Genomic DNA, 25,719 nt, shown 5'->3' on the forward strand with positions numbered 1-25,719 from the left:
TATGGTGCTGTGGAGTTCGTGTAAAACAGACTCCCAGACCATATACTCTTATGGCTACCCTGCACTTACAATGTCTAAGGTTTTGCTTAGACACTGTAGGGGCACAGTGCTCATGCACTGGTACCCTCACCTATGGTATAGTGCACCCTGCCTTAGGGCTGTAAGGCCTGCTAGAGGGGTGTCTTACCTATACTGCATAGGCAGTGAGAGGCTGGCATGGCACTCTGAGGGGACTGCCATGTCGACTTACTCATTTTGTTCTCACTAGCACACACAAGCTGGTAAGCAGTGTGTCTGTGCTGGGTGAGGGGTCTCTAGGGTGGCATAATACCTGCTGCAGCCCTTAGAGACCTTCCCTGGCATCAGGGCCCTTGGTACCAGAGGTACCAATTACAAGGGACTTATCTGGATGCCAGGGTGTGCCAATTGTGGAATCAAAAGTACAGGTTGGGGAAAGAACACTGGTGCTGGGGCCTGGTTAGCAGGCCTCAGCACACTTTCAATTCAAAACATAGCATCAGCAAAGGCAAAAAGTCAGGGGGCAACCATGCCAAGGAGGCATTTCCTTACACTTCCCCTTTGGAGGATGGATCCCCCACGCCGTGGAGAGTCATGCAGAAGTGTTTTCCTGAAGAAAGACCGCCAACAAGCCTTGCTAGCTGCAAATCGTGCGGTTAGGGTTTTTGGAAGCTGCAGTGGCCCAGGAGGCACCAGGATGTCGCCAATTGCGTCTGGGGACAGAGGGGGCGTCGAGCAAGACAAGGAGCCCTCTCAGAAGCAGGCAGCACCCGCAGAAGTGCCAGAACAGGCACTACGAAGTGGAGAGAAAAGGTGCTCCCCCGAAGTCGCACAAAGGAGTCCCACGTCGCCGGAGGACAACTTAGGAGGTCGTGCAATGCAGGTTAGAGTGCTGTGGACCCAGGCTGGACTGTGCACAAAGGATTTCCGCTGGAAGTGCACGGAGGCCGGAGTAGCTGCAAAAGTCGCGGTTCCCAGCAATGCAGTCTGGCGTGGGGAGGCAAGGACTTACCTCCACCAAACTTGGACTGAAGAGTCACTGGACTGTGGGAGTCACTTGGACAGAGTTGCTGGATTCAAGGGACCTCGCTCGTCGTGCTGAGAGGAGACCCAGGGTACCGGTGATGCAGTTCTTTGGTGCCTGCGGTTGCAGGGGGACGATTCCGTCGACCCACAGGAGATTTCTTTGGAGCTTCTAGTGCAGAGAGGAGGCAGACTACCCCCACAGCATGCACCACCAGGAAAACAGTCGAGAAGGCGGCAGGATCAGCGTTACAGAGTTGCAGTAGTCGTCTTCGCTACTTTGTTGCAGTTTTGCAGGCTTCCAGCGCGGTCAGCAGTCGATTCCTTGGCAGAAGGTGAAGAGAGAGATGCAGAGGAACTCGGATGAGCTCTTGCATTCGTTATCTAAGGAATCCCCAGAGACCCTAAATAGCCAGAAAAGAGGGTTTGGCTACCTAGGAGAGAGGATAGGCTAGCAACACCTGAAGGAGCCTATCAGAAGGAGTCTCTGACGTCACCTGGTGGCACTGGCCACTCAGAGCAGTCCAGTGTGCCAGCAGCACCTCTGTTTCCAAGATGGCAGAGGTCTGGAGCACACTGGAGGAGCTCTGGACACCTCCCAGGGGAGGTGCAGGTCAGGGGAGTGGTCACTCCCCTTTCCTTTGTCCAGTTTCGCGCCAGAGCAGGGCTAAGGGGTCCCTGAACCGGTGTAGACTGGCTTATGCAGAAATGGGCACCATGTGTGCCCATGAAAGCATTTCCAGAGGCTGGGGGAGGCTACGCCTCCCCTGCCTTCACACCATTTTCCAAAGGGAGAGGGTGTAACACCCTCTCTCAGAGGAAGTCCTTTGTTCTGCCATCCTGGGCCAAGCCTGGCTGGACCCCAGGAGGGCAGAAACCTGTCTGAGGGGTTGGCAGCAGCAGCAGCTGCAGTGAAACCCCAGGAAAGGAAGTTTGGCAGTACCAGGGTCTGTGCTACAGACCACTGGGATCATGGGATTGTGCCAACTATGCCAGGATGGCATAGAGGGGGCAATTCCATGATCATAGACATGTTACATGGCCATATTCGGAGTTACCATTGTGAAGCTACATATAGGTAGTGACCTATATGTAGTGCACGCGTGTAATGGTGTCCCCGCACTCACAAAGTCCGGGGAATTGGCCCTGAACAATGTGGGGGCACCTTGGCTAGTGCCAGGGTGCCCTCACACTAAGTAACTTTGCACCTAACCTTTACCAGGTAAAGGTTAGACATATAGGTGACTTATAAGTTACTTAAGTGCAGTGTAAAATGGCTGTGAAATAACGTGGACGTTATTTCACTCAGGCTGCAGTGGCAGGCCTGTGTAAGAATTGTCAGAGCTCCCTATGGGTGGCAAAAGAAATGCTGCAGCCCATAGGGATCTCCTGGAACCTCAATACCCTGGGTACCTCAGTACCATATACTAGGGAATTATAAGGGTGTTCCAGTAAGCCAATGTAAATTGGTAAAATTGGTCACTAGCCTGTTAGTGACAATTTGTACAGAGAGAGCATAACCACTGAGGTTCTGGTTAGCAGAGCCTCAGTGAGACATTTAGGCACCACACAGGGAACACATACAGTACATATAGGCCACAAACTTATGAGCACTGGGGTCCTGACTAGCAGGGTCCCAGTGACACATAACAAACATACTGAAAACATAGGATTTTCACTATGAGCACTGGGCCCTGGCTAGCAGGATCCCAGTGAGACAGTGAAAACACCCTGACATACACTCACAAACAGGCCAAACGTGGGGGTAACAAGGCTAGAAAGAGGCTACTTTCTCACAGCAGACATCACTTGTTGGAAGGCAAGGGATGGACTGTAGACTCACTAGGGGCTTAAAGGTGGTTAGTTAGTTGTGTTAATCATGTTAATTATATCCTAAAATGGGTAATCTTCATCTTGTCACCTGTATTACACTACAACCAGAGATACAGGTGTGATATTAATCTCATACTTAGCAGAAATTCTGATGCCAGCTGTACTTTTTTTCGCTTTTATCAAAAGTTTTATATTCTTAGGCTGTTTCCAAGAAACTAGTTTTATATTCTTAGGCTGTGTCCATGAAACTAGTACTTAATTCATAATTTGTGCCCAGAATAATGACCCTTTGTCCAGAATTTTTCAGTTGCATTCAGAATTTTGGTGGAAGCTAGTCACTGTACTGCACCACTCGGCACTCGTGAATCAACACATACAATGCACGCACCTTAACATGTCAGAGTGCTAATAAAGGGGGAATGTGAGTGCATGGCGACATTGTGTGGTGTCTTTTGCTCAGCAGTGAGCTTCCCGTTTTAGCCCTGCCAAGTCTCATGCATCTTGTGTAAGACCAACCTGGGTGTGGCATGACACACATAAGATGCGCAGTCAGGGTCTGATTCACAAAGGTCACTTACATATTTGAGTAATTTACACTTTTGAGGAGGTTTACTACTTTTGGCATTCACAAAATCCTAGTGCAAATTTACTCCAAAAGTGAAATTTACATGTCTCTGCCAAACTGAAGAGCCTAGGGGTTATACTCTTAAGAGTAATTTACACTTTTTGAAATCTTTATCTGAAGTTGAGAACAAACTAGAGTGACTGTCATTGTTATGGCATATCATGTGCCATCAATGGCATGAAAATGAGTGTGCATACAAAACATGTCCATGATATCCTTATCTCTGCAAGCTGAGAAAGTCAATATTAACACCCACATGTAGGAGGCACTTGAAAGCAGACCCATTACAGGAAGCAGATGTTCTTCTCCTCCTCTCATCGGCCATTCCCACTTTCCCAACACATCCAGACCAGCCACAGCTGCAAAATACAGAGCCTCCGAGGTGCTATTCAATGTGCAACTAGGCACTTCCAGTTCATCCTCCCCCAAGCTGCTCATTATTTCTGCAGACAGCAGGTTGATCATTTCCTCCTACCGTCCAATCTTGTCTAATGCTTTTTTCATCAGTGCTGACTCCTCCCAGGCACCTCTTCTCCACCAGCGCCCACTCAGTCATGTCTTTCAGCCAAGGTTGATGTGAGGGCACCCTCCCCAAGCTCCAAATAATGGCTACGGGTCTTTTCCCTAATATCAACCCCAAGGCAGCAAACTGGTATGCTTTTTTGCACTGCTTGGGCTTTGGCAGAAGGCCTAATAAGTGTCGCTCACCTGAGGGTTGCAACAATATCTTCCCAGTAGTCTCGCACCACTCTGCTCTCCCAGAGAGTGAGTAAAGTGGTGGCACTATCTGTCCTGAACTTTGGGCAGGCTGGGGACCTATGCAGGAATAATTTATGCAGCCTCGTTGGGATGGGTAAGCACAACGTAGTACATTAAAGTGCAATAGTTTGAACCTCGGATTGCTAGCCATCGTTTGAAATAATCCACTTCTTATCCAAAAGGGACTCCCTCAGATCCTCCTCCCACTTTGATCGAACATCCAGAAGGGTTATTATGTCTGCTTTCAGGAAATTATAGAGTCTCGAAATCTTGTGTCGACTGTCCCCCCAAACCCACATCATCTATAGCATAACATACTCCTGAGGTGTATTGGTCCAAATTTCCCTGGCTGTATTGCTCCATTTGGCAAATTGTAGGAACTGTCCCTGACCAACACCAAAGGTCTCACATGCTTATGTAAAAGTTATAAATGAATGCGCTGTAACTGAGACTGGAAGTTTGTTCCAGAACCTAAGCAATGTCGCCAACACCAGGAGCGCCCTACTCATGTTATAAGTGTATTGCCACTCAGGTGTGTGTGCTCTCTGTATCCCCAGATAACTAAATGTGTTGGTTTCCCACGCCAGTCCCACATCCAGCAATTCCCTTCAGGTTAATCTGGCCTATGCTGCAATTGGGAACAGTGCTATCTTACATTTATGAAGTTGCAGGCCTGAGAGGCTCCCAAAACATGTTAACTAATGCTGTAGGACTTGGATCGCTGCCTCTGAATGAGACAGGTAAATTCAAGTACCATCTGTGTGCATCGATACTTCGTGTATCGTGCTGCCCACCTTTACACCCCACTCCCTCATGCACTGCCTGTGTTGAATGGTCAAGAGTTCCACCGCCAGAGCGAATAACGATGGTGAAGGAGGGAGTCCTACCTTGTCGCCTTCTCTATGGCCCAACGTTCAGAGACATAGGGGGTCATTCCTACTTTGGCGGGCGGTGGAGGCCGCCCGCCAAAGTGCCCCCGCCAGAACACCGCTGCGTGGTCAGAAGACCGCCGCGGTGATTCTGGCTTTCCCGCTGGGCTGGCGGGCGACCGCCAGAAGGCCGCCCGCCAGCCCAGCGGGAAAGCGCCTTCAACGAGGAAGCCGGCTCCGACTGGAGCCGGCGGAGTTGAAGGCGTGCGACGGGTGCAGTAGCACCCGTCGCGATTTTCAGTGTCTGCATAGCAGACACTAAAATTCATGGTGGGGCCCTCTTACGGGGGCCCCTGCAGTGCCCATGCCATTGGCATGGGCACTGCAGGGGCCCCCAGGGGCCCCACGACACCCCATACCGCCATCCTGTTCCTGGCGGCCAAAACCGCCAGGAACAGGATGGCGGTATGGGGGTCGGAATCCCCATGGCGGCGCAGCAAGCTGCGCCGCCATGGAGGATTCCACTGGGCAGCGGAAAACCGGCGGTACACCGCCGGTTTTCCGTTTCTGACCGCGGCTGTACCGCCGCGGTCAGAATTGCCCTGGATGCACCGCCAGCCTGTTGGCGGTGCATCCGCGGTACCCTACCCTGGCGGTCTCGGACCGCCAGGGTAGGAATGACCGCCATAGCTCTCAGATTTAACTCTAGCCACTTGGTCATTATAAAGTAGTTTAATCCAGCCTCAGGATTTCGGTCCAGATCCCATGCCCACCAGCATCACTTGCATATATTGCCAGTCAAACGTGTTGAAGGCTTTATTAATATCCAAATATCAAATGCAACTAGAGCTGCTTTAAGATTGGAATCTGTGACTACATCCGTGATGTGGTGACGTCTGCACAAGTTAATTTGCGTACTACGACCAGGGATAAAGCCACACTGGTTCGGATGGACCAAGGAGGCTACCACCAGGGTGAGTCTATTTGCCAAGGTCTGGGCCAATATTTTTACATCAGCATTGATCATCGAGAGGAATCTATAGAAGCCCAGGACCTGTGGGTCCCTGTCTGACTTTAACATCATCAGGCCTGGGGCCTCCCTCTTGGAGTCTGTGTCGGAGAAACAACTCTTCAAAGATCAGAGGTTTTTCCATGAGGTTGCCCTGAAAGCAGAGGTAAAACTAAAGAGGGAAGCAATCCATTCCGGGAGTTTTACCCATTGGCTTACCCCCAAGAGCCACCATGAACTCCTCCTTAGTGAGGGGCTATTTCAATTTGGCAGAGCTTTCCTTTTCAAGTGAATGCACATGAATGGCCCTAAGGACGTCAGCTACTTGATTTACTCGGGCATTTGTGTTTAATGCCGCCAGACATTGCAGAACTGTGCTGTTAATGGCTGCCTGGGCAGTTACCTTTGAGCCGTCAGTGTCAGAATGTCACCATCTTTGTGGAGTTGTTGCCTATATTCTGTCTGTCTAGGGCACCCCATTTATCTGTCTAGAACACCCCATTTATCTCCCACCTGCTGCTTTGCATTCACCAGGCCAGTCCCAGGAGTGAGCTGTCAGGCAGACAGTTTCCTCTGCCTTTTTAGAAATCATGTTGTATCTGCCTTTCATCCCTTAAAATATGCTCATGCAGTCCCCATACAGTGCAACCTTCAAAGCATCCTCCCCTTAGGTCCAGTCGCCGTCCTAGTGCGGTTGTGCACAAAATAGGTGCTAACAGCTGAGGCTACGCGGAGTGTTAACCCCAGGTCCTGTAAAGTCTGCGCCGACAAGCAGCTTGTAGGGACCTCTGTGCGCGCGGACAGCATGGAATAGATCAGTAAGAGAGGGGGGGGGGGGGGGTGGTCCAACAGAAACCGGCAGAGGTACTGAACCTATTCTATCTTGGTGGCTAAATTAGATGTGATCAGGAATCGGCCTGCCCTGCTACATGTGTCATGGATGGTGGACTGGAAGGAGTATTCTCGTGCTTCATGGTACATCTCACCCTTATAGCCACACTATACAAACTGGCCATTGCTTCTATCAAGGACTCAGTCATCCCTGGTTTGGGGCGAGGTTGAAATGGGTGTCGCTCTCGCCCCTTGTCTACCCCCTAGATGGGAGGCATGTCAATATAAGGGGTAACCACATCAAACAGAGCATAAAAATATGTTTTGTCGTCTGCATGAGGTGTGTAATTGTTTAACATACAAATTGTGGTTGCGTCTAGCAGTCTGCAGACCAGGACGTGGCGTCCTTTGACAGTGGCACTCGAGTAACAATGCGTCTCTTATGGCCACCGCTCTAGCATCAAATGAATATGTAGCCGCAGACATTTGGCCACTCCATTTCTTAAGCAGCTTCTGGACGTCAGCATCCTTTGAATGTGTCTCTTGAAGAAACGCAATGTTGATAGAATAACTCATAAGGAACATATGTAATCTATACCCTTCTATATAGCTAAGCCTGCACACGTTCCATGTAAGAAACCTTACCTCAGAGCCCCTGGTACTAGTGCTAAATGACTGATCGAGGTGTAAGGCCCTGGGACCGTCAGGGGCGATAGGTCGAATGTAGGGTACCATTGTTGTGGGAGCCTCTGCCTGTGCGCAGTATGCACTCTGCCACTGTCACACCGTGATGATGCACATAAAAAAATGCATCTGATATGCTCTCATCCCCACCCCAGGCCCCCGGACACACCAACACAACTCAACAAATTGTGCCTTGCCATTTTCCCTCCGGGGAATCCCGTAAAGCGCTTGCATTGTATGTAAATACAACCTAAACATTAAAACGATCTTAATGTAAATCTATAGGCGGGGAATGCAGCACTAAGTAGACGCCTACCCACACCAGTGAGCAGAAATGCCCGTCCAGGCAACGTCTTCCCAGCAATTGTAATGGAGGAAACCTAAGTGATCCCCCAATGCGCCCACCCAATCTGAAGTGTACGAGGGCAGTTCACCTCTCTCTTGTAGGCTCAAACCTCCAGGGCCTCATCAAACAGACATCCCCCACGTTCGGGGTATAGGCCACAACAAAACCTCAACTTGTACAGGATACATAAATCACACAAATGGTGTGGGTCCACCTCTGAGCACTATTCCTCCAGCGACCCTGGACCCAAGGCTGTAACAAATAAATTAACATTTAAAAAAAATAAATGAAAAATGAAGGAATCTTTCACAATGCAAGCTCTGCCCTGAAAATCTAGAGACTGAATTGTGCAGTGGGAAATCAGGACACTGACCAGTCTCGAGTTCATCCCCTCACTTGAGCAAATTGTGTGATCCTAGACAACTGCATTTTACAGTGCCTTCTTTTCCTTCACCTCATATTTGACAGCACCTTTAAATATGCCAGTTCTGAGTACACGGGTTAGACTAGTGGTCTCCAAACCTTTTAACGCTGCGCCCCCCCCAGTTGAAAAATAAAAATTATTGGGCCCCCCTCTCAGAATTTTTCACAACTATTTTATAAAGGTGGCAATGTTTAAATATGTCTAGAACTATTTAAACATTGCAGGTAAGTACTGTTACCTTTTTAAAAATGCAATAACATGCTGCTGCTTAAAACAAAGCCCTGTTATCTATATAATGCTTCTTTTGGCCAGAGCCTGACGCCCCGCCATCTTAATAAGATCCTCGGCTACCGGTAGGGAGTAGTTGACAACTGACATCATCATCAGGGCAGGCAGGTGGGGTGGCGATCGTGAATGTTTCCAAAGTCATAGAAATGATCACTCTAACAAAAGACCCTCGATGTAGTGATATAACGTAATCTTCTAACGTGAAACAGTCATTTTACAAACAAATGCACTTTATTGAAATTGTAAAGCTTCTTAATTTTGTGTTTACGTGTTGTTTGATGCACTATTTACAAGTCAAATATTTTGATGACAAGTCTCATGGCCCTCCCTAATAATTTTCTGGCTCTCCGACCTCCAGATGCGAGCCTCGTGAAAGGGCACTGGGGAGCAAATTTTAAAATTAATAATTACGTCGTTAAATCATCATTGGTGAGACGTCATTTAAGTTTTTGCACTGTACCAATTATACAAAGTTCCTAAGTTGACATAAGTAGGCCCAACTATGTTTTGAAATTCAGTTGCACATCACACGCAGTTTCAAATGGACATGCTTTCTCTTTCTCTGCCTGTGCATTGAGAGCTTTAAATGTGACCTTCACTATTTTGTGAAATGTTGGTAATTCAGTTAGCTTTACAGTTTCAGCTTGTGAAATGTTGGTAATTCAGTTAGCTTTACAGTTTCAGCTTGCAGTTTATAAAATCAAGTTTCTCTTTTAGCATGCATAGCAACATTTTGAAACAGGGAAACAGGGAAAAATGCAGGAATTTATTTCCCCCAATGATTAACATAGAAAAACAGACAATTTTTAAAAGGGAAACAGCAGGAAATAACGCCATTTTGACTTCAAGAATTGTGCGTTTCCTGTCTGAATCAGGTTTGTTGGCATGCATGCTTTAAGTTTGCATAATTTTCCTCAAGGAAGACAAAATAAAGGCTTTCTCCTTTGGCTGAACAGGGATGCTACTTATATTTTAACTGTGTTTTTGATTTCTTTTGTGGGGCAGAATGCAGTATTCATTAGTTTTGGAGCAAAGGTGATGTTGCAGTGATGAGTTTTATATTTTGCCACTGGTTGCTGAAATATTTATTTTGCATCATGCCACAGTGACTGTGTAGGTTCTCTGTCTAAAAACATATAAAAAGGCTTGATTTGCGAAGCAATCCAGTTTCCTTTCTGGTCCCATTACTGTAGAGGGAAAACTCCACAGATGTCTCTTCATTGAACTGTTCTTAGAAATATGTACATGTACTACTCTCCCACCTTATCTGAGCTGTCCTTATGACAATTGACTCTTTGCTTTAAGCTACATTGTAATTGGCTCTGGCTATAACCATTACTTTTGCCTTCTTTAATGATTCTTCACATGTAAAATAAACCTTCATGTTTTGTAATCTAAATCTGGCCTTGTGTGGGTTTTACTGGGTGAATTTTCCTATGTGGGTTTCTCTGTCTTTCTTCAGATTTTTTCATATTTGTTCTTAGGCCTCCCTTCCACTGAGACTCACGTATGGCCTAATGCATCAATTGGTGCTTCAATATTAACAAGCATTTGCAATGCAACGGGTCTCGCATTTGCTTATGTTAGAGCTGATTGCGTTGTAAACTCCTAACCCGACTTTTCATCTATCGGCAAAAGTGCTTTTATGTACGTAACCCAAAAAAGTGAAATTAACTGTGTAAAGCGCTCGACTTCTGCCAAGCGAAATCGCGCTAGGAAAATAGAGAAAAATTAGTCCACGATCCGACAGAAAACAGCGAGCCTCGCATGTTTTCTGTACTTGGTCGCTGCGCTCAAGGAGGGCTAACCACCGGAAAAGGCAAGACGTGTGCATGCCTTCCACTAATGAAAGCAAGCAGATTTTACTAGGCAAGCCCACGAACCAATCAAACACACTGACGTGAAGTCGACAGGGCTCTGAGCCCTTTTCTAATAACCAAAGCGTCTCGCTGCGATACGCATGCGCGAGAGCGCATGCAACGCAGGCTCGACCCTGAAAAGTGCCAACAGGAAGACTATTATCACTTACAATGATGAGTCAGCTAGTGGCTAAAGTGGTCTGAGATGACACATTACCCAGTGCTACAGTGGGTGTGAATGAAACAATAACAGACCAAAGGATGAAGAAGGCTAGCCGAAAGCCATGATAACTATATATGTATTATTGCTTTGCAGAGATGTTACTTTTGTCACTGATGACTACCTACACACCTGACGGGAGGGCTAACAAAGGCTGAAACATGTTGAGTGTTTTATGTGGGATGAATTCTGCCCCCCACCGCCCCATTTTTTTAAATATTAATATATATATAAATATATGTATATACATATATATATATATATATACACACACACACACATATATGTATATACACACACACACATATATATATATAAAAAGGATTTTGGTTAATGCTAGACTTACAAATAAGAAATAAAAAAATAAACATGATGCCTAATCGTATTTTGGCTCGTAGGTCCAAGCCCGACCTCTTCATATTAATGTGCTTGCTTGCCCACCTGCTGTCTGGTCTGTTTTTTACGCTTTTCATTTGTAAGTACCACGTTTGGTAGTACACAAAGAATTGTGTGGGTTGGGGGTAGATCTTTGCTGAACTCATGAAACGCCCGATTAATTTTCCACACCTAACATGGCCGACGACTGCGGCTCACGCGGTCTAGCGTTCGGGATGAGTTTAGACTTTGACGTCTGCCGTAGCCCTCGGTACAGTTTCTTGTTCCGGTCTCCTCTCACGTCTCTGCCTCACGTACGCCACGTTTCATTGGTCGTCCTGCTGTTCCCATGGCAGCTGCCGGGATGTCCCGCCAGCTGTCAGTCAGAGCGATGCTCGGAACCTTAGCAGAGCGGTTCTTGTTCCCCGCCGGATCCGCTCTGGCGCTGCAGCCGCTACCCGGACATGCCTGGAGGCGGGGCCGGATTCCTGGGGCACCCGGTGGAAGTGGGGGTGCAGGCACAGGTGAGACTGAGGTGCCAGGGGCGGGGATGGGGAGTGGCAGTCATTTGTTTCCCTCGCTGCTCTGCATCAGCTGAGGGTATACAGGGGGTTGGGCATCCTGGGGATCAGGCACTGTGTGCACAGAGCTCCTGTTGTTTATGTGTCTCATTCATTGGGGGACAGCTCTTCCGGAAGGAGATGCATTGATTGTCATGTCAGCACCTGCAACATACCCTGTGGATCATTTATTTCACACCTGCTGTCTTCCACTCAGTTATGGTTCATCAAGCCCCATCCAGTCCTAGCCCACCAATAGTGGGGTCATCTTTCCTACTTGTTTGATGTCTCCCACAAGGTAGTGGTAGTTGTATAAACGCAGTACTTGCATTGTGAATGCAAACATTTACCATAAAGCCCTTTTTTGGGCGGAAGAATTACTTGCAGGAGAACATGTGCATCATGAAACTGTGTAAGCCCCCACCTCCTTCGCCCCCACCCCTGACACCATCCTCCTCTCAGTTCGCTTCTCCCATTATCAGTAGGTGGTGATGATGATTGCCCCCCTCCTTCCCTTAGCACAGCATCCTTCTCTTAGTTCGTTTCTTCCATTATCAGTTGGTGGTGATGATGATTTGTTTTGTTTCATGCAACTCAACCCATTTCGCAGTCATACCACATTAAAACAGGCGCATGTGCGCCTAAGAGCAAGTCTGTCTTTATCAATCTGCACTTGCATTGTACAACAGGAGGCGTGGGACAAAGTACAGACTTTATTCCACTCAATTTGACCCCATTACTTCATCCATTTCTTTGTGAAGTGCATCTCATTAGCCATGTCAGCAAATGTTTTCCTGTTTCAGGAACAACATTTTCTAGCAGTAAGCGGGACTTTGATGGGGGCACCTTTGCTCCAAGCATGGATAATCTTTAAAAGCATCGTTTTGAGAAGAAATGTATCTCCATGAGCATTCATTCTTTCACTAAATTAAGCTGTGGAAGCGCTATCAAGATGAATCTGATCATCTAGGATGGTGCCTTTGACCCTATTAATGACATTTTCCAGTGGTTCAACACCAGCAATGTGCATCTGAAATTTACCTGTCAGTTTAGCAAAGAACTACCCCCCGCCTTTCTATCTATCCCAGCAGTAGTTCTTTAGCGACTCTGCACTATATAGAAAATCCATAGATATGAATTCACTTCTCCTGCATGAGAGTTTCCATCCATAATACCTCATATCAACTGGACTGTGCTAGAAAAACCCAGACTTTATGGCGCTATCCATTTTTACAGTTATTATCTACAGCATAAAGAACAGCAGTGGGTTTTCAGACTTCCATACATAAACGTGGCCTGAATGACGATTTTCCTTAGGCATCTTTAGCTAACACTTGAGACTACATCATCTAGACTCCTGACAGATCCGTTTATATTGACCCTTTTGAGAACCAGACTAGAACTCTTTAGGTAATTTTTTTAAATTTTTGTTTTGTTAACATGATATGGACCTCCTTTTTGTCATGTTGACCGCTATTGTGATTCTCCAGATCCATAAGTTAAGAATTAACGATCCACTTGCATATTGGTTATTTCTAAAAGTTTGAATCAAAGTGTCAATTATTTTGTGTTTTCTTTATTAAGTCATGCTCAGTGGTACTGCGTTGGGAACATTGTGTATTTCTATGTCCTATGCATTTTTCACTTGTTTTATTTCTATCCATTTCAGATCCTGAATGCCAGCCAATGAGGTATCCTCACAACACACTACTGGTTGTTCTTTATTACTTGTTCTCTTATTGCTTTGCAGAGAGGTTACTTTTGCCACTGATGAATACCTACACACCTGACGAGAGGGCTAACAAAGGCTGAAACATATTGACTGTTTTTTGTGGGATGAATTATGCCCCCCACAACCCAATTTTAGTTTCTACCCACTAGAGACAATAATAATATATTTTAAGACCACCAGGAGATAGTTTTGCTCTCTCTTCCCCTCTGCTGTTCTTTCTGTCTTCATAGAATACCCAGTACTGTTACTAAGATTCCCTGCTGATATACACCTCAAGAGCTCTCATCGGCTGAGGATTGTAGCTCACACCATTATTTTTTGTGATCATGGTGTGAGGAGGGGCCCTGTGATGAAGCATGCTAACTTAGGGTTGGTGAGGACTTTAATTATTTGAAGAATAAGACTGTCAACAGGAACTTAGATTCTGCTAGCCCCTCATGGCCACTTTACTCAGCTACATGGTGGGGATACCTGACCGTTAGCAGTTTTTGTGTTTTTATTTATAAAACAGACCAATTGTAAATTGCCAGGAACTTGCGTTCCTGAACTAACTCTTCCCATAGTGGACATACTCCAACCACAGACATTCATCCAAACGTACAGGTCCGAGTTAGTCTCACTGGGCAGTTTGAATGCTACCATGCCATGCTAGTGTCAACTTAATGCTTACAGATGTCATATACATATGTTGTTTATTCCTGATTTTGATGTAGACTGTGTTTCCTCACACTTCCTAGGTGGTATTTCTGCGACTCCGGAGCTTTTCAGGAATCTTGTGTGATTTGTCAGTTTTTGATTTTATTTCAAACAGTTGCAGGGTTGATATTTTTGTGACATGGAAGCTACAAGGAACACATGCAAACAAAGACACGCCCCAAGGTATATTTTAGATATGGCATTTTACAAAAGCAGGTTTCAGACTAAATTGGAACTGCAGATTCCTTCTTAGAAACTGCCCGATAGCAGCTGAATTTTACTGAGCTGGCCTGTGCTTGCTGTACTCCATTAGTCCCTGCTGCTTGAACAGGAAAGCAAACGAAGCACTTTTCAGCCATAAATAGGCTATCAACAAAATTGTGCAGAGACAAGTGTGCCTCAGACGGCCAGCCAAACTGACATGCACACTTGGAAGCGCACCACCACTTCTCCTCCACTTGTTGACGTGGAGAATGATTGCCCCGTCCTACGAAAATGAAAAAATAAAGGGATAATAAAATAGTTTTATTATCCCCTTATTTTTCCACTTTGCCATAGCAGAGGGGCCGCCCCTGTGGTGTGCATTGGTTTACAGCTTAAAGGAGAGGAAAAGAACAATGGAAGCAGCATGGGAAAAGTAAGATGCTTCTATATCAGTTAATTCAGTGGAGGGTCAGGAAATAAGCATCGGCTTGCAAAGCGTTAATCAGATATGGCCAGTAAAGGGACAGCAACGCTTCTGTTTTTTTTCATGCTGATGCATTCATTTGCATCAAATACATTAGTTTGTGTTTTCTCCATGGACCAAGATCAATAGAAATACTTTTGCTGGCTGGGCAACTAGAAGCTTGGGGGCAGCAAATCTCACCTCTACATCTCCTGTGGCCCCTAACATACACTTCTTCTGTACATCTTTGCCATCTTGTGGCACTGCCACCAGATGCCATAACATGGTAAAGAGGATGAAGAAGAAAAACACAAATTGAGAGAGTCCTGAAGATGAGTCTTAATTTTGAATCTAACGATTGTATTGATCACCAAGTAGTGGAGGTCTTGCTCAATCCAGATAGGAGACACGGTTGCTCTGACAAACACCTTTGGTTATCCTGTGTAACCCAAGCTCTTACCTGGTAGAATAGTGACATTTGATCTTCATGTGAGCCCTACTTCTAGACAGATTGCATTTTTAATTTGTTTCTTCAGTTTGTGCTACAGAGTAAAAGAGAAGATCTCTTCCCCACAACATTGACTGCAGAAGAATTGCATACCATGCTGAATCCTTGCACATAGCTGCAAAATGTTCCAAAATCTCTACGCTGTGTATTGCACAAATATCAGATTTTTCTCTCACAATATTTTATTGATGCTCTGTCATGGTGTGGGTGTTTATGTATATGTTCATTACAATTCTTGCAAGAGTACAAACTGCTAGAGGTGCTGTCTAAATGTACTGATTCAGAAGTTTATTCATTGAAGAGTAGGGAATGTTTAGCACAAAACAAAACATTGGCATTGTCTCATATTTATTTCTTTATTTTTGTACAGGAGCCCACATAAGGGACGAATATTTCCAGCCTGGAATCAACTAAGTGCTAATTGTCTCTAGAATATTTGCTCTTTTCATGCATTAACTGATGTGTTTTCAGGAAGACTAATGTTGTACCAACTTAACCCCGGCCTGTGGGAGAAAAAAAAAATAATACAAACAGCTAAACAATTTTGAGGTTGAAGGGAGCCAGAAGCTGGAGTGAAAAATGATAAAAAGTCAGCAGATTTCAGCTGCCCATAAAGTTCCAAGGAAGAGGCCGTACATCTGCAACGCTTGCTTCAAACAGTTTGAAACCCCTTCCAAACTGTCCAGACATTACCTTATCCATACGGGCCAGAAGCCATACCTGTGTCACACGTGTCCAAAAACATTCAGACAACTTGTTCACCTTGAGAGGCACCAGCAGACACATTTGCTGCCATTCCAGTGTGCCATTTGTCACAGGAGTTTCAGGAATCTGGTTACCTTTTTGAAGCATCAGCAGCTACATGGTGAAAGCACCCAAGTCACGATGAAGCCGTCCAGAAGGTCTGTGTTCCACAGTCAACAGCGATCAGCTAGCGGGCCAGTTCACTGTTCCGTCTGCGAGAAGTCTTTCTCAACAGAAGATCGATGGGTGCTGCACGAGTGTACCCCTTCGTCGCGCCCCCCTCGCAGCCAAGGAAGAAGACTGACAGTGCTAAAGTGTGACTTCTGCCTCAAACCCTTCCCTTCCCGCTCCAAACTGGAGCGCCATGTACTCATTCACACAGGTCAGAGACCGTTTGCCTGTCTCCTATGCGACAAGACCTTTCGTCAGAAGACTCATCTGAAAATCCACCAGATCACCCATATGGAGGACAAGCCCTTCGAGTGTGGGTTTTGCCATAAGAGCTTCAAACTCCAGAGTAAATTGTTTAAGCACAGGCAGGTCCACGTGCGAAAGGCGTTGTTACCAAAGTTGGCTCGTAGAGGGTGGGGTACCAAAGTCGCTGCAGCATCTGGTCCTATTGTAATCGATGACGAAGAGGCATTTGAGGAGGGTTATGTTTCCAGGCCTTGCAACCAGGATACTGGTGAGATGTGCTCAGTCTATGTAATTCCGTTCCAGTGCATGGGGTGTGAGCAGAACTTCGAAACAGAGCAGATCCTGCAGGCGCACACTTGCTTGATCGCTGAAGATGGGAACGCGTTGAACACTAATAAAGTGAACCTGATCCGCAGGTCTAAAGGCAGACGAGGTAGACCTTCAGTGCATTCGAAAGTGTCAGGGAGCAGGTGGCCAGAGTTGCAGCCAGGTACTAGGAAAAAAAGGAAATGCTATTCTGTGAGCCATCAGAAACTTGTGCAGGAGGATCAACCTGGGAAGGATCATGGTGCCACAGGAGGTAAGGCAACTAATGTAAGGAAGCTGGGTACACCGAAGACTGTGGGTACAAAAAGGAAAATGTTTAAGCGAGAGATGGGGCAAAGTCAGTGGTCTAAACCATTCACCTTCCCCAAACAGGTACTGAGTTGTGAACTTGGTATCAATATGGACTGTGTGCCAAGTGAAAACAAACTGGAAGAGCAGAATTCTGGTGGCAGAGATGAAGCTATTTATGTCTCTTCAGGCGAAGAATGTGATATTGCTGAGGTGCCTGTAACCACCTGCCGTGGCCCTCCTCGGACTAGGCGCCGCCGGCTCAAAGTCCTGAGTAAATGCGACATGTGCGAGAAAACATTCCCATCCTTGTCCAAACTTCGGAGGCATTATCTTACTCACACTGGACAGAAGCCCTTTGCCTGTGCCTTGTGTGGAAAGTGTTTTCGCCAGTCCGCTCACCTAAAGCGCCATCAGGTGACCCACAAAGAGAAGGGACTCCATCTTGAAGCTTTAACGTATCAGGCAGAACTCAGAAACCTTAATCAATTTCTTAGTCATGAGCCTGACTCCATGCAGCTTGGGTCCCCTTGCCACAACGTCTCCTCGCCCAGGCCATCACCAGACTTAGATGACTTGTCCTCCGAGTCTGTTGCTGAAATTAAGGTGGAGGTAGAGGCAGAATCTGGCCTGGAGGAAAACCTGGATGATGTACAGTCTTTGGAGGATGATGCTCGCTTTTTCCCTGATGAGGAGTGCCAAGCTAGTGGCCCTTGGAATGATATTCCTTCAGTCACAGAGAGGACCAGAGGCACAAGGAGGAGCTACGAGTGTGGTGTTTGCTTTAAGCTTTTTAAATCTCCTTCCAAGCTTGAACGCCATCTTCTCGTGCATGCAGGACAGAAGCCCTTTAAATGTTCGCTTTGCGAAAAAACGTTCAGGCAGTTGCCCCACCTGAAAAGACACACGGTCACACATTCAAAAGAGTCATTTTGATTTGCTAGATGATTTTGTAAAGAGCGAGTGTTTTTTTGGACAAAATGGTAGACCTGAGTAGGGTAAGCCAGCTTTTGGGTGATGTCACCTAGATTTTGTGGTACTTTACCAGGCACCGGGGCGAATGCCCTCCAGATGAATAGGGATAATATATTGTTTTGTATTTTTGACTGTGTTTGTTATAGGTACTAAATTGGCCACAGGTGGATACACTTTTTTTGGACCTGGTTACAGGACAGGCATCACAGAGTCAGTACATGCCTGACCCTGTGGTTAGCCCAACAGTATATCATCTGTTTGATTCAGAGTAAGGTTGTCTCAGTAGCCACCGCTTTTCCTTGTGATGATACTTCCTCGTACTTTTTCAAATGGCCATGTTTTTAAGCTGCTAGTAGGCCCTTCTGTTCTTGTACAGGTGTGTGATACCCCGCTGCCCTGGAGTGCCTCCATTTGCTTGCACTTATCCATTGTGAGAACTTTACACATACTGCCACTCTATACTTCTCTATGCATTTTAAATAGGGTTGACCCTGGCCCAGATATATTAGTATGATATGTTCAAATATTTTCTATGCTTAAAGTCTGCACCAGCAGTGTTCGCCTTATGGTTTACCAGTGTATGTTTGTGTAACGGTATGAGACGAAGTTTGTTCGAAACACGCTTTATCACCCCTCTCTTATTTATTTTTCCCAGTAAAAGTGGTACTTGCGGTGGTTTTTGGTACATTTTTGTGGGGAGTAGCGATTGAATCGGATTCTGAATAGATGATTCATCTCTTAAGGGCTGTAGTATTTTTCACTACTCAAATTGAAATTTCAATTACAGTCAGTGCTGAATTTTTTTTGTGAAAAATCACTTGAAGGCCGTGTGGGAATTGCACCCTTTTAGCAGACCTCTGAAAAGCTTTTATTTTGAGATGCAATACGGAAATAAAAGCACTAAGAGAAGATGCGTAATTCTACGTCAGTAGAACTGCATGCACTTATGACTGGACACAAAAAATTAATGTTTTAAATCCTTTTTTGTGCTAAAAGAAATTACAGAAAAAAATATGTTTCAAATGAACTGGGCACGTGTTGATTGTGTTATCTCAAACTCAAATATGCGCATAGCGTTTTATTTAAATGTGCAGGGAAAAGGTTTATGTTGGGACAACAGGAGACGTGGTGGAATCAGAAATTGTAAACCAGGAGTATTTGGATTGCAGATTCAAGTGTGCAAGTGGTGAGCATTCTGTGGCATAAAACATGTTACAAGTTTAGATTTTATCAATTAAGGCCCATAACTATAGCTGTTATACAGCTGAAATGGGCAAAGCAGGATTCATCATTGTGTTTATTGTGTATAAATTTGGATACACTGTAAAAAAATGGACATCACTTACTAAAACAAATATAAAACCTGTACAGTTGGTAAAACATTTACATTTAGAATCCAGGTAAGTTACCATTGTTGATTAACACTCAGCAAAGAGTACTTTGACCAGTCTACAAGGCCTCTTGTGTTGTTGTCATGCTGAAAATAAATACGGGGAGACTACAATGCTTACATCGAGGCCACTTTTGGTACAGAGTAACTCCCTACACCACCCTGCCTCACAGTCTGGATTCCAGTATCTAAAGGAGTGTTTTAAGCCGCACATTCATAAGCGAAGTGCATTTTAATCTCAACAGTGCTAGATAAGCTCACACATATGCAATCAGAGGCTTGCCTTGACACTGTGAAAGAAATATGTGCTCAGACCAAATTAGAAGCCTGGAAAGGTTACCTAACAAAATTTCAAAAATCCATTAATCACAGACCCGGGCCACAAAGGGCTTCTCTGGCAACCTTTGAGTATAAAAGCAAAGCACACGTACACAACACAAATCTACATATTTTCTTATGCGGCTTCAATAGAGACAAAAGGGTTGTACAAATGCGAAAACTGAAAGTGTGGGATAGTACACACTCAACATTAAAACTTTTCAGAGCTGAGCACGCTCTTCAAGAATTCTATTCTACAAGGCCAGACATGAGAGAGGTGCTTTACATGTTAGAGGTGGACACAACTTAGTAGCTTTGGTTTAGCATTAAGCAAGAACATGGCTGCCACTATTACATCGACCTTAAGGCCACATTTCCAAATTCCACAATCCCTCCCTTTTTGCACTATTTATACTGCAATTTTAAAAGAATATCAGTTTTCATAAGTCTGTTTGCTTCTGAAGACATTTCATCAGCATTAGACTATCCAAGCAAGCCATAATGAGGGCTTTCATATACATCATCATCAATTTCTGGTAAAGCGAAGGGAAACGAAGAAGACAGTTTCCAATAAAGTAGTAAATGGGACCTATGCAAACACTGAATATATGGAGAAAGATGAAGATCAGATGAAAAATGCCCAAACTATCTCTAGTATCTAAATTTCCAGTCTCTCAAATATGCCCTTTAACCAAGACCTTATACACCATACGTCAAGGCTAAGGCCACTGTTAATGCTGTGTGAGTCCTTAACATGATAACAGGTGTGGTCTATCTGGTCTTGTATGCTTGGTGAAACATTTAGTATGAATGAGCAGCGTTTGAGCCTACAATGGCATAAACTGCACACGTGGCAGCCAGGACAAAAGCAAGAACAATTCAGTTTTTCAAAAGGACAGTCTTTCGGACTTTCAATTATAGCAAATTAACCTTAATGCTTTGGTAGTGGCCACGTTTTCTAAAACATTAGCTACAGTTTGAACTTTTTGGGTCGTCAGTGCTATCCCATGCATAGAGAACATGATAACAAATTAAAAGGCAGTTTCAGATTTTTCCCTGCACAGTTTTCTTTTAGTGTTGCGACTTAGCAGGAGCATGCCAAATGGCAAGGATTATGTAAGCAGGATAACAGGATCCAGACCACTTCTTCGGTGGCCAGATATAGCAGTGGTTGCCACAAAGTAAGTACTAGATTGCTTTTGTGAGCGGCTGTGAAATAAAGGACCCCTTGAGGAAGTTCAAAGTAATAAGTATCGGTATTTCTCTAAAAAGTCTAAAAATATGTTCTTAATATTGAATGCTCACTCATCTCGAGGGTAGTTGGCAGGCAAGATGCTCTTGATGTCTGGGCAACCACCACATGATCCCTCTAAACAGAGCCACACAGTGAACCAGGCAACAAGACTTTCAGCAAAGAAGGCTAGCCAGACCCATTGAGGGATCAAGTAGCTGGAAGGCTTCAACATTGTTGGCTGGAGGTGGGATCTGTGGAAAGGATGAGAGGCTGCAGCCCGGTGAAGGGAGAGTTGGAGCAAATAGGCTTACTGACCCAATGTGGGGTGGCTCTGTGTGGGAGCAGAATGTGTAGGATAAGCCTTGAGCTGCTTCAGAGGCATCTGCAGGACTATTGTTTAGCCGTGGGGGTTCTGGTGCAATGGCTACCATGCGTCCAGGCTGGTTTTCCAGGGCACTTTACAATAGAACTTACAGTGAGAATGACTTGGAAAGTGTATTTCTGCTGCTGGACTCGCACAAGAAACCTAGGGCCAGATGTAGCAAAGGTTTTTACCCATTCTATGTTTATGGGAAAAAGTGTTTGTACATATGGCTCCTAGTTTCCTCTATCTGCAGCAAAAAAAAGTTACCATTTAGCATCCTAATTTAAATCTGCCATGCTAATTCCAGTACAATACCACTTTCACCACCCCACCATCAGAGTTGCTGGCTGGCTAACACAATTCCCCAAAGAAAGACCAGGACAGCCATAGAAATTGAAAGGGTCATACAAACATATCAAGAGCATTCAAACAGTCATGGTGTAATAAGGATGTTAAGTTAGCCTGAAGTATGGTCATAATTGTAATAAGAAGAGATTATTAAAACATATACAATTATCATATAAACCTTTATCAGAAATAAACGTTTGGCATACGGCTGTAATGCTCAAAATAGCCCATAGAGGGCACCACAACAAAAATATTACTTTAGGAAACATGGTCATGTAACCATATTGTTAGCCCCTTGAGGGCATAACCCCATTGAAAACAACAGGAGGAAGCAATGCAGTGTAACCATATGGTTAGCCCCTAGAGGGTATTTGTAGGGCCATCAGGCCTACTGCAATGATATTAAAACAAAACTTACCCCAGCTGTAAAACAAAAGTTCTAGCCATGAGAAATCTTGAAAAGACACTGAATGGTGGGAGGGGTTATTATTTTGGGGTCCCTGCTAACTTAGTGTGGGGACTCAGAGATGACCTAGACAGAGAGAGCACACCGTAGTGAATGTTTTGTAGGTGGTCCCATTGTCCTAGGACCACCACAGGCTGAGTTCTGAGCAACAATGTTTTGTAAAAGTAATGCCCTGCAGAGCTTTATGGGGCAAGTTTCCAGAGTGCAGTGAATATTGTAGTATCAGCTCTCCCACTGTGCCGGGAGTGCCGCTTTTGCTTTGAGGATTTCTGTTTTACGTAAAGCATTCATCAATTTCAAGTGTTTTAAGGGGACAGCCACAAGAAATGACTCTGATTAGGTAACTGTGAACAATGTAACCAGCTCTCCAGTACCACCGATCGAGTTCATGCTGTTGTGCCTGTTCACACTGGGAGCGCCATGGACACCATGCAGCACTAAGTCGAGAGACAAAAGAAAAAAATAGCCTACGCTGAAGTATATCTGCAATTATGCAATAATCCATGTAACAGTGGCCATCTGCAAAGCATGACAAAAACAGCCTCAAGGCGGGACAAACGTAAAGCATTTACCAATGACATCAAGCAAATTTTGAAAGGCATGCCCAGGAACGAATGAAAGTGATAGGCATGAGATGGGTGTGGTTAAAAGCCAACAATACTTACAACAGGTCAAAGAGCTTGCACGCGCTACCTAAAATAATCTGAGAATCACAGAGCTGGTCAACAAAGAAATTCCTGTACGCCCCCTGAGCAGAAAAAGTAAGCAAACATTTAGAGAAAGCAATTTGGGATATTTTCATACACTGCTGAACATATGCTGAAATTGAAATAAAATGGCAATGCAGGTACATGGTATACTGTCAACTTTCAAACTGATACAAAAATGTAAACTTGTCAGAGTTGAGCAGGATAGTCAAGAATTGTCATCTGTGATGTCATGATGAGTGTGAGGCTCTATGTTTCAGAGACTAGTGCAGCCTGGTAGCAAATGGTTTAGCATTGAGCAAGAATGTGATAGCCACTGCTCGAGATATGCTGAAGTACTATAGCTCTCTTCCACACTACAGGTCCACTCTGGCAGTCACAAAAAGCCAGCCCTAAAGCATGCCCCGAACAGTCGCCAGAGGGCTGTACTGTGGAACATCGAATATTGATTTGGATTGATAGTGAATAATTCTATATAGCGCACAAATGCCCAAAGGCGTCTTGGTACTGAGTAAAAGGAGTATGTAACACAGGAGACAAGAAAACAGGCAGGTTTTGAGAGGCTTCCTAAAGCAAGACTAGTTAGACTGACATTTGAGATGTCCTGGCAAATTGTTCCAGAGTTGACAGATGGTGTAAACAAAACTTCTACCACCCCACGTCATTTTCTTAATTTTAGGAACATTGACTGTTCTGGAGGCTGCAGAATGCAATGTTCTTCTTGGCTATTCCCAGGAAGTTTCTTCTTCAGGTACTCGGGCCTCAGTATGCAAAGACTTATGTGGCAAGCAGAGTGCCTTAAAAAGCACTTTTTTTTTTTTTTTTGACTGGGAGCCAGTGAATCTCCACTAAAGCCTCTGAAACAGACCTGAACTTGGGGATTTTCTTGAGGAGGCAGCCCGCTGCATTCTACAGAATCTGAAGCTTCTTTAGTGACTGTCGGTGAATGTCTACATGTTGGGCATTACAGTAATTCAGCCTGGACAAGACAAACACAGTGACGATTGATTTCTGTAAGTCGAGTGGAATAAAAGGGAGTTCTTTTCTCAGAGTTTGCAAAAGAAAATAACAAGATGAGGTCAGTTTATTAGTACGGTCGATAAAAGAGAGTCTGTAGTCAAAAATCAACCCCAAATTCCTAACCTTAAATGCTATCAATAAATCATATCATTTGTAAAGCGCACTACTCATCCGTGAGGATCTCAAGGCGCTGATCGGGGTGGGCTGCTACTGATCGAACAGCCAAGTCTTGAGCTGTCTCCTGAAGGTAAGTAGGTCCTGTGTCTGATGTAAGTGGGTGGAAAGAGTGTTCCACGTCTAGAAGGCGACGTGGGAGAACGATTCATTCTGTGGATGCCTGGGACGGTGGCGAGGGCAAGGTCAGCGGAGCAAAGCTGACGGGTTGGGGTGTAGAAGGAGAGCCGTCTGGTGAGGTATTCTGGTCCGGTGTTGTGTAGTGCCTTGTGAGCATGGGTGAGGAGTCTGAACGTGATTCTCTTGTTGACGGGGAGCCAGTGCAGGTCTCTCAGGTGGGCTGTGATATGGCTGTGGCAGGGGATGTCCAGGATGAGGCGGCGGAGGCGTTCTGTATGCGTTGCAGTCTTTTCTGGAGCTTGGCCGTGGTTCCCGCGTAGAGGGAGTTGCCATAGTCCAGTTTGCTGCTTACGAGGGCTCGGGTGACTGTCCTTCTGGTTTCAATGGGGATCCATTTGTAGATCTTCCGAAGCATGTGGAGGGTGTTGAAGCAGGAGGAAGAGATGGTGTTGACTTGCTGGGTCATTGATAGCGATGAGTCCCAGGTTGCGCGCGTGGTCGCTGGGTAGCGGTGCGGTTCCCAGTTTGCCATGCTAGAGAGGGATGAAGGCCCATGGTCTGAGGCCACCAAAATTGATCCCAAAAGATAGATCCTTGTCAAAAAGATGGACCTCAATTTTCTCCAAAGTTCAGTTTGAGACTGTTGTTACTCATCCAGTTATCAACTGCACCCACACAGCTATTAAAACGGTGTGCGACCTCGGTCACATCGCCGGAGGTTAACACTAGAATTTGCAAATCATCCGTGTATGCAACCGATGAGAAGCCAAACATACAGATTAGTTTGGCCAGTGGGGCTACATAAATGTTAAAGAGCGTAAGGCTCAGTGATGACCCCTTGAGGGACCACACATGGCAAGGAAAAATGAGATACAAAGTCCCGCAGAGTGACTGATTGTTCCCTGTCGGAGAGGAAAGAGCATAGGAGATTGAAAGCTGTTCCACCAATTCCAATCTCCGTAAGGCGCTCCAACCCGACCAAATAGCTCACAGTGTCGAAGGCTGCGGATAAGTCCAACATGATCACCGCAGCCTTCCCTCTGTTATCCGGAGTGTTTCTTAGCTCCTCGGTAGCCACTACCAGAGCTGACTCAGTGCTGTGATTTGGTCTAAAGCCGCAATATGCAGTATCCAGAATTCCATTAACATCCAAAATCTCAGAGAGCGTAGTGATATATGCTTTTCGAGGATTTTCCCCCCAAAAAGGGAGGCGAGCGATAGGGGGATAATGTTTTTTCCTCATTTGGGTCCAGTGAAGGTTTTTTAAGCAGCGGAAGAATTGAGGCCTTTTTCCACTAGGAAGGGAAGGGACTTGAGTTGATGATGGTATTTAATGGAGTAGTGAGGTCCCTGCTCTGTTGTGTAGAATTTTTGGTGGGCAGGGATCGGATCGACCTCCCGACTTTGCATGTCTAATAAGATCTACTACTCCTTCCATGGTGAGAGAAGGAACATTACAACATTCCGTTTTGTTGGGATCTACCCAGTGTGCCCCAGAAGA

The 25,719-nt window shown here is 45.3% G+C and overlaps 1 protein-coding gene across 1 annotated transcript; it reads left to right on the forward strand.

Annotated features, from left to right (window-relative positions):
- The first annotated feature begins 11,471 nt into the window (after positions 1-11,471).
- On the forward strand, positions 11,472-18,751 carry ZNF770 (zinc finger protein 770). The gene is made up of 2 exons (XM_069209037.1): positions 11,472-11,687; positions 15,697-18,751. The coding sequence occupies exon 2, from the start codon at positions 15,906-15,908 to the stop codon at positions 18,036-18,038; it is 2,133 nt and encodes a 710-aa protein (XP_069065138.1). The 5' UTR covers positions 11,472-11,687; positions 15,697-15,905; the 3' UTR covers positions 18,039-18,751.
- The last annotated feature ends 6,968 nt before the right edge of the window (positions 18,752-25,719 follow it).

This window comes from Pleurodeles waltl, chromosome 9 (genome assembly GCF_031143425.1).
Source record: "Pleurodeles waltl isolate 20211129_DDA chromosome 9, aPleWal1.hap1.20221129, whole genome shotgun sequence".
Taxonomy (NCBI): Eukaryota; Metazoa; Chordata; class Amphibia; order Caudata; family Salamandridae; genus Pleurodeles; species Pleurodeles waltl.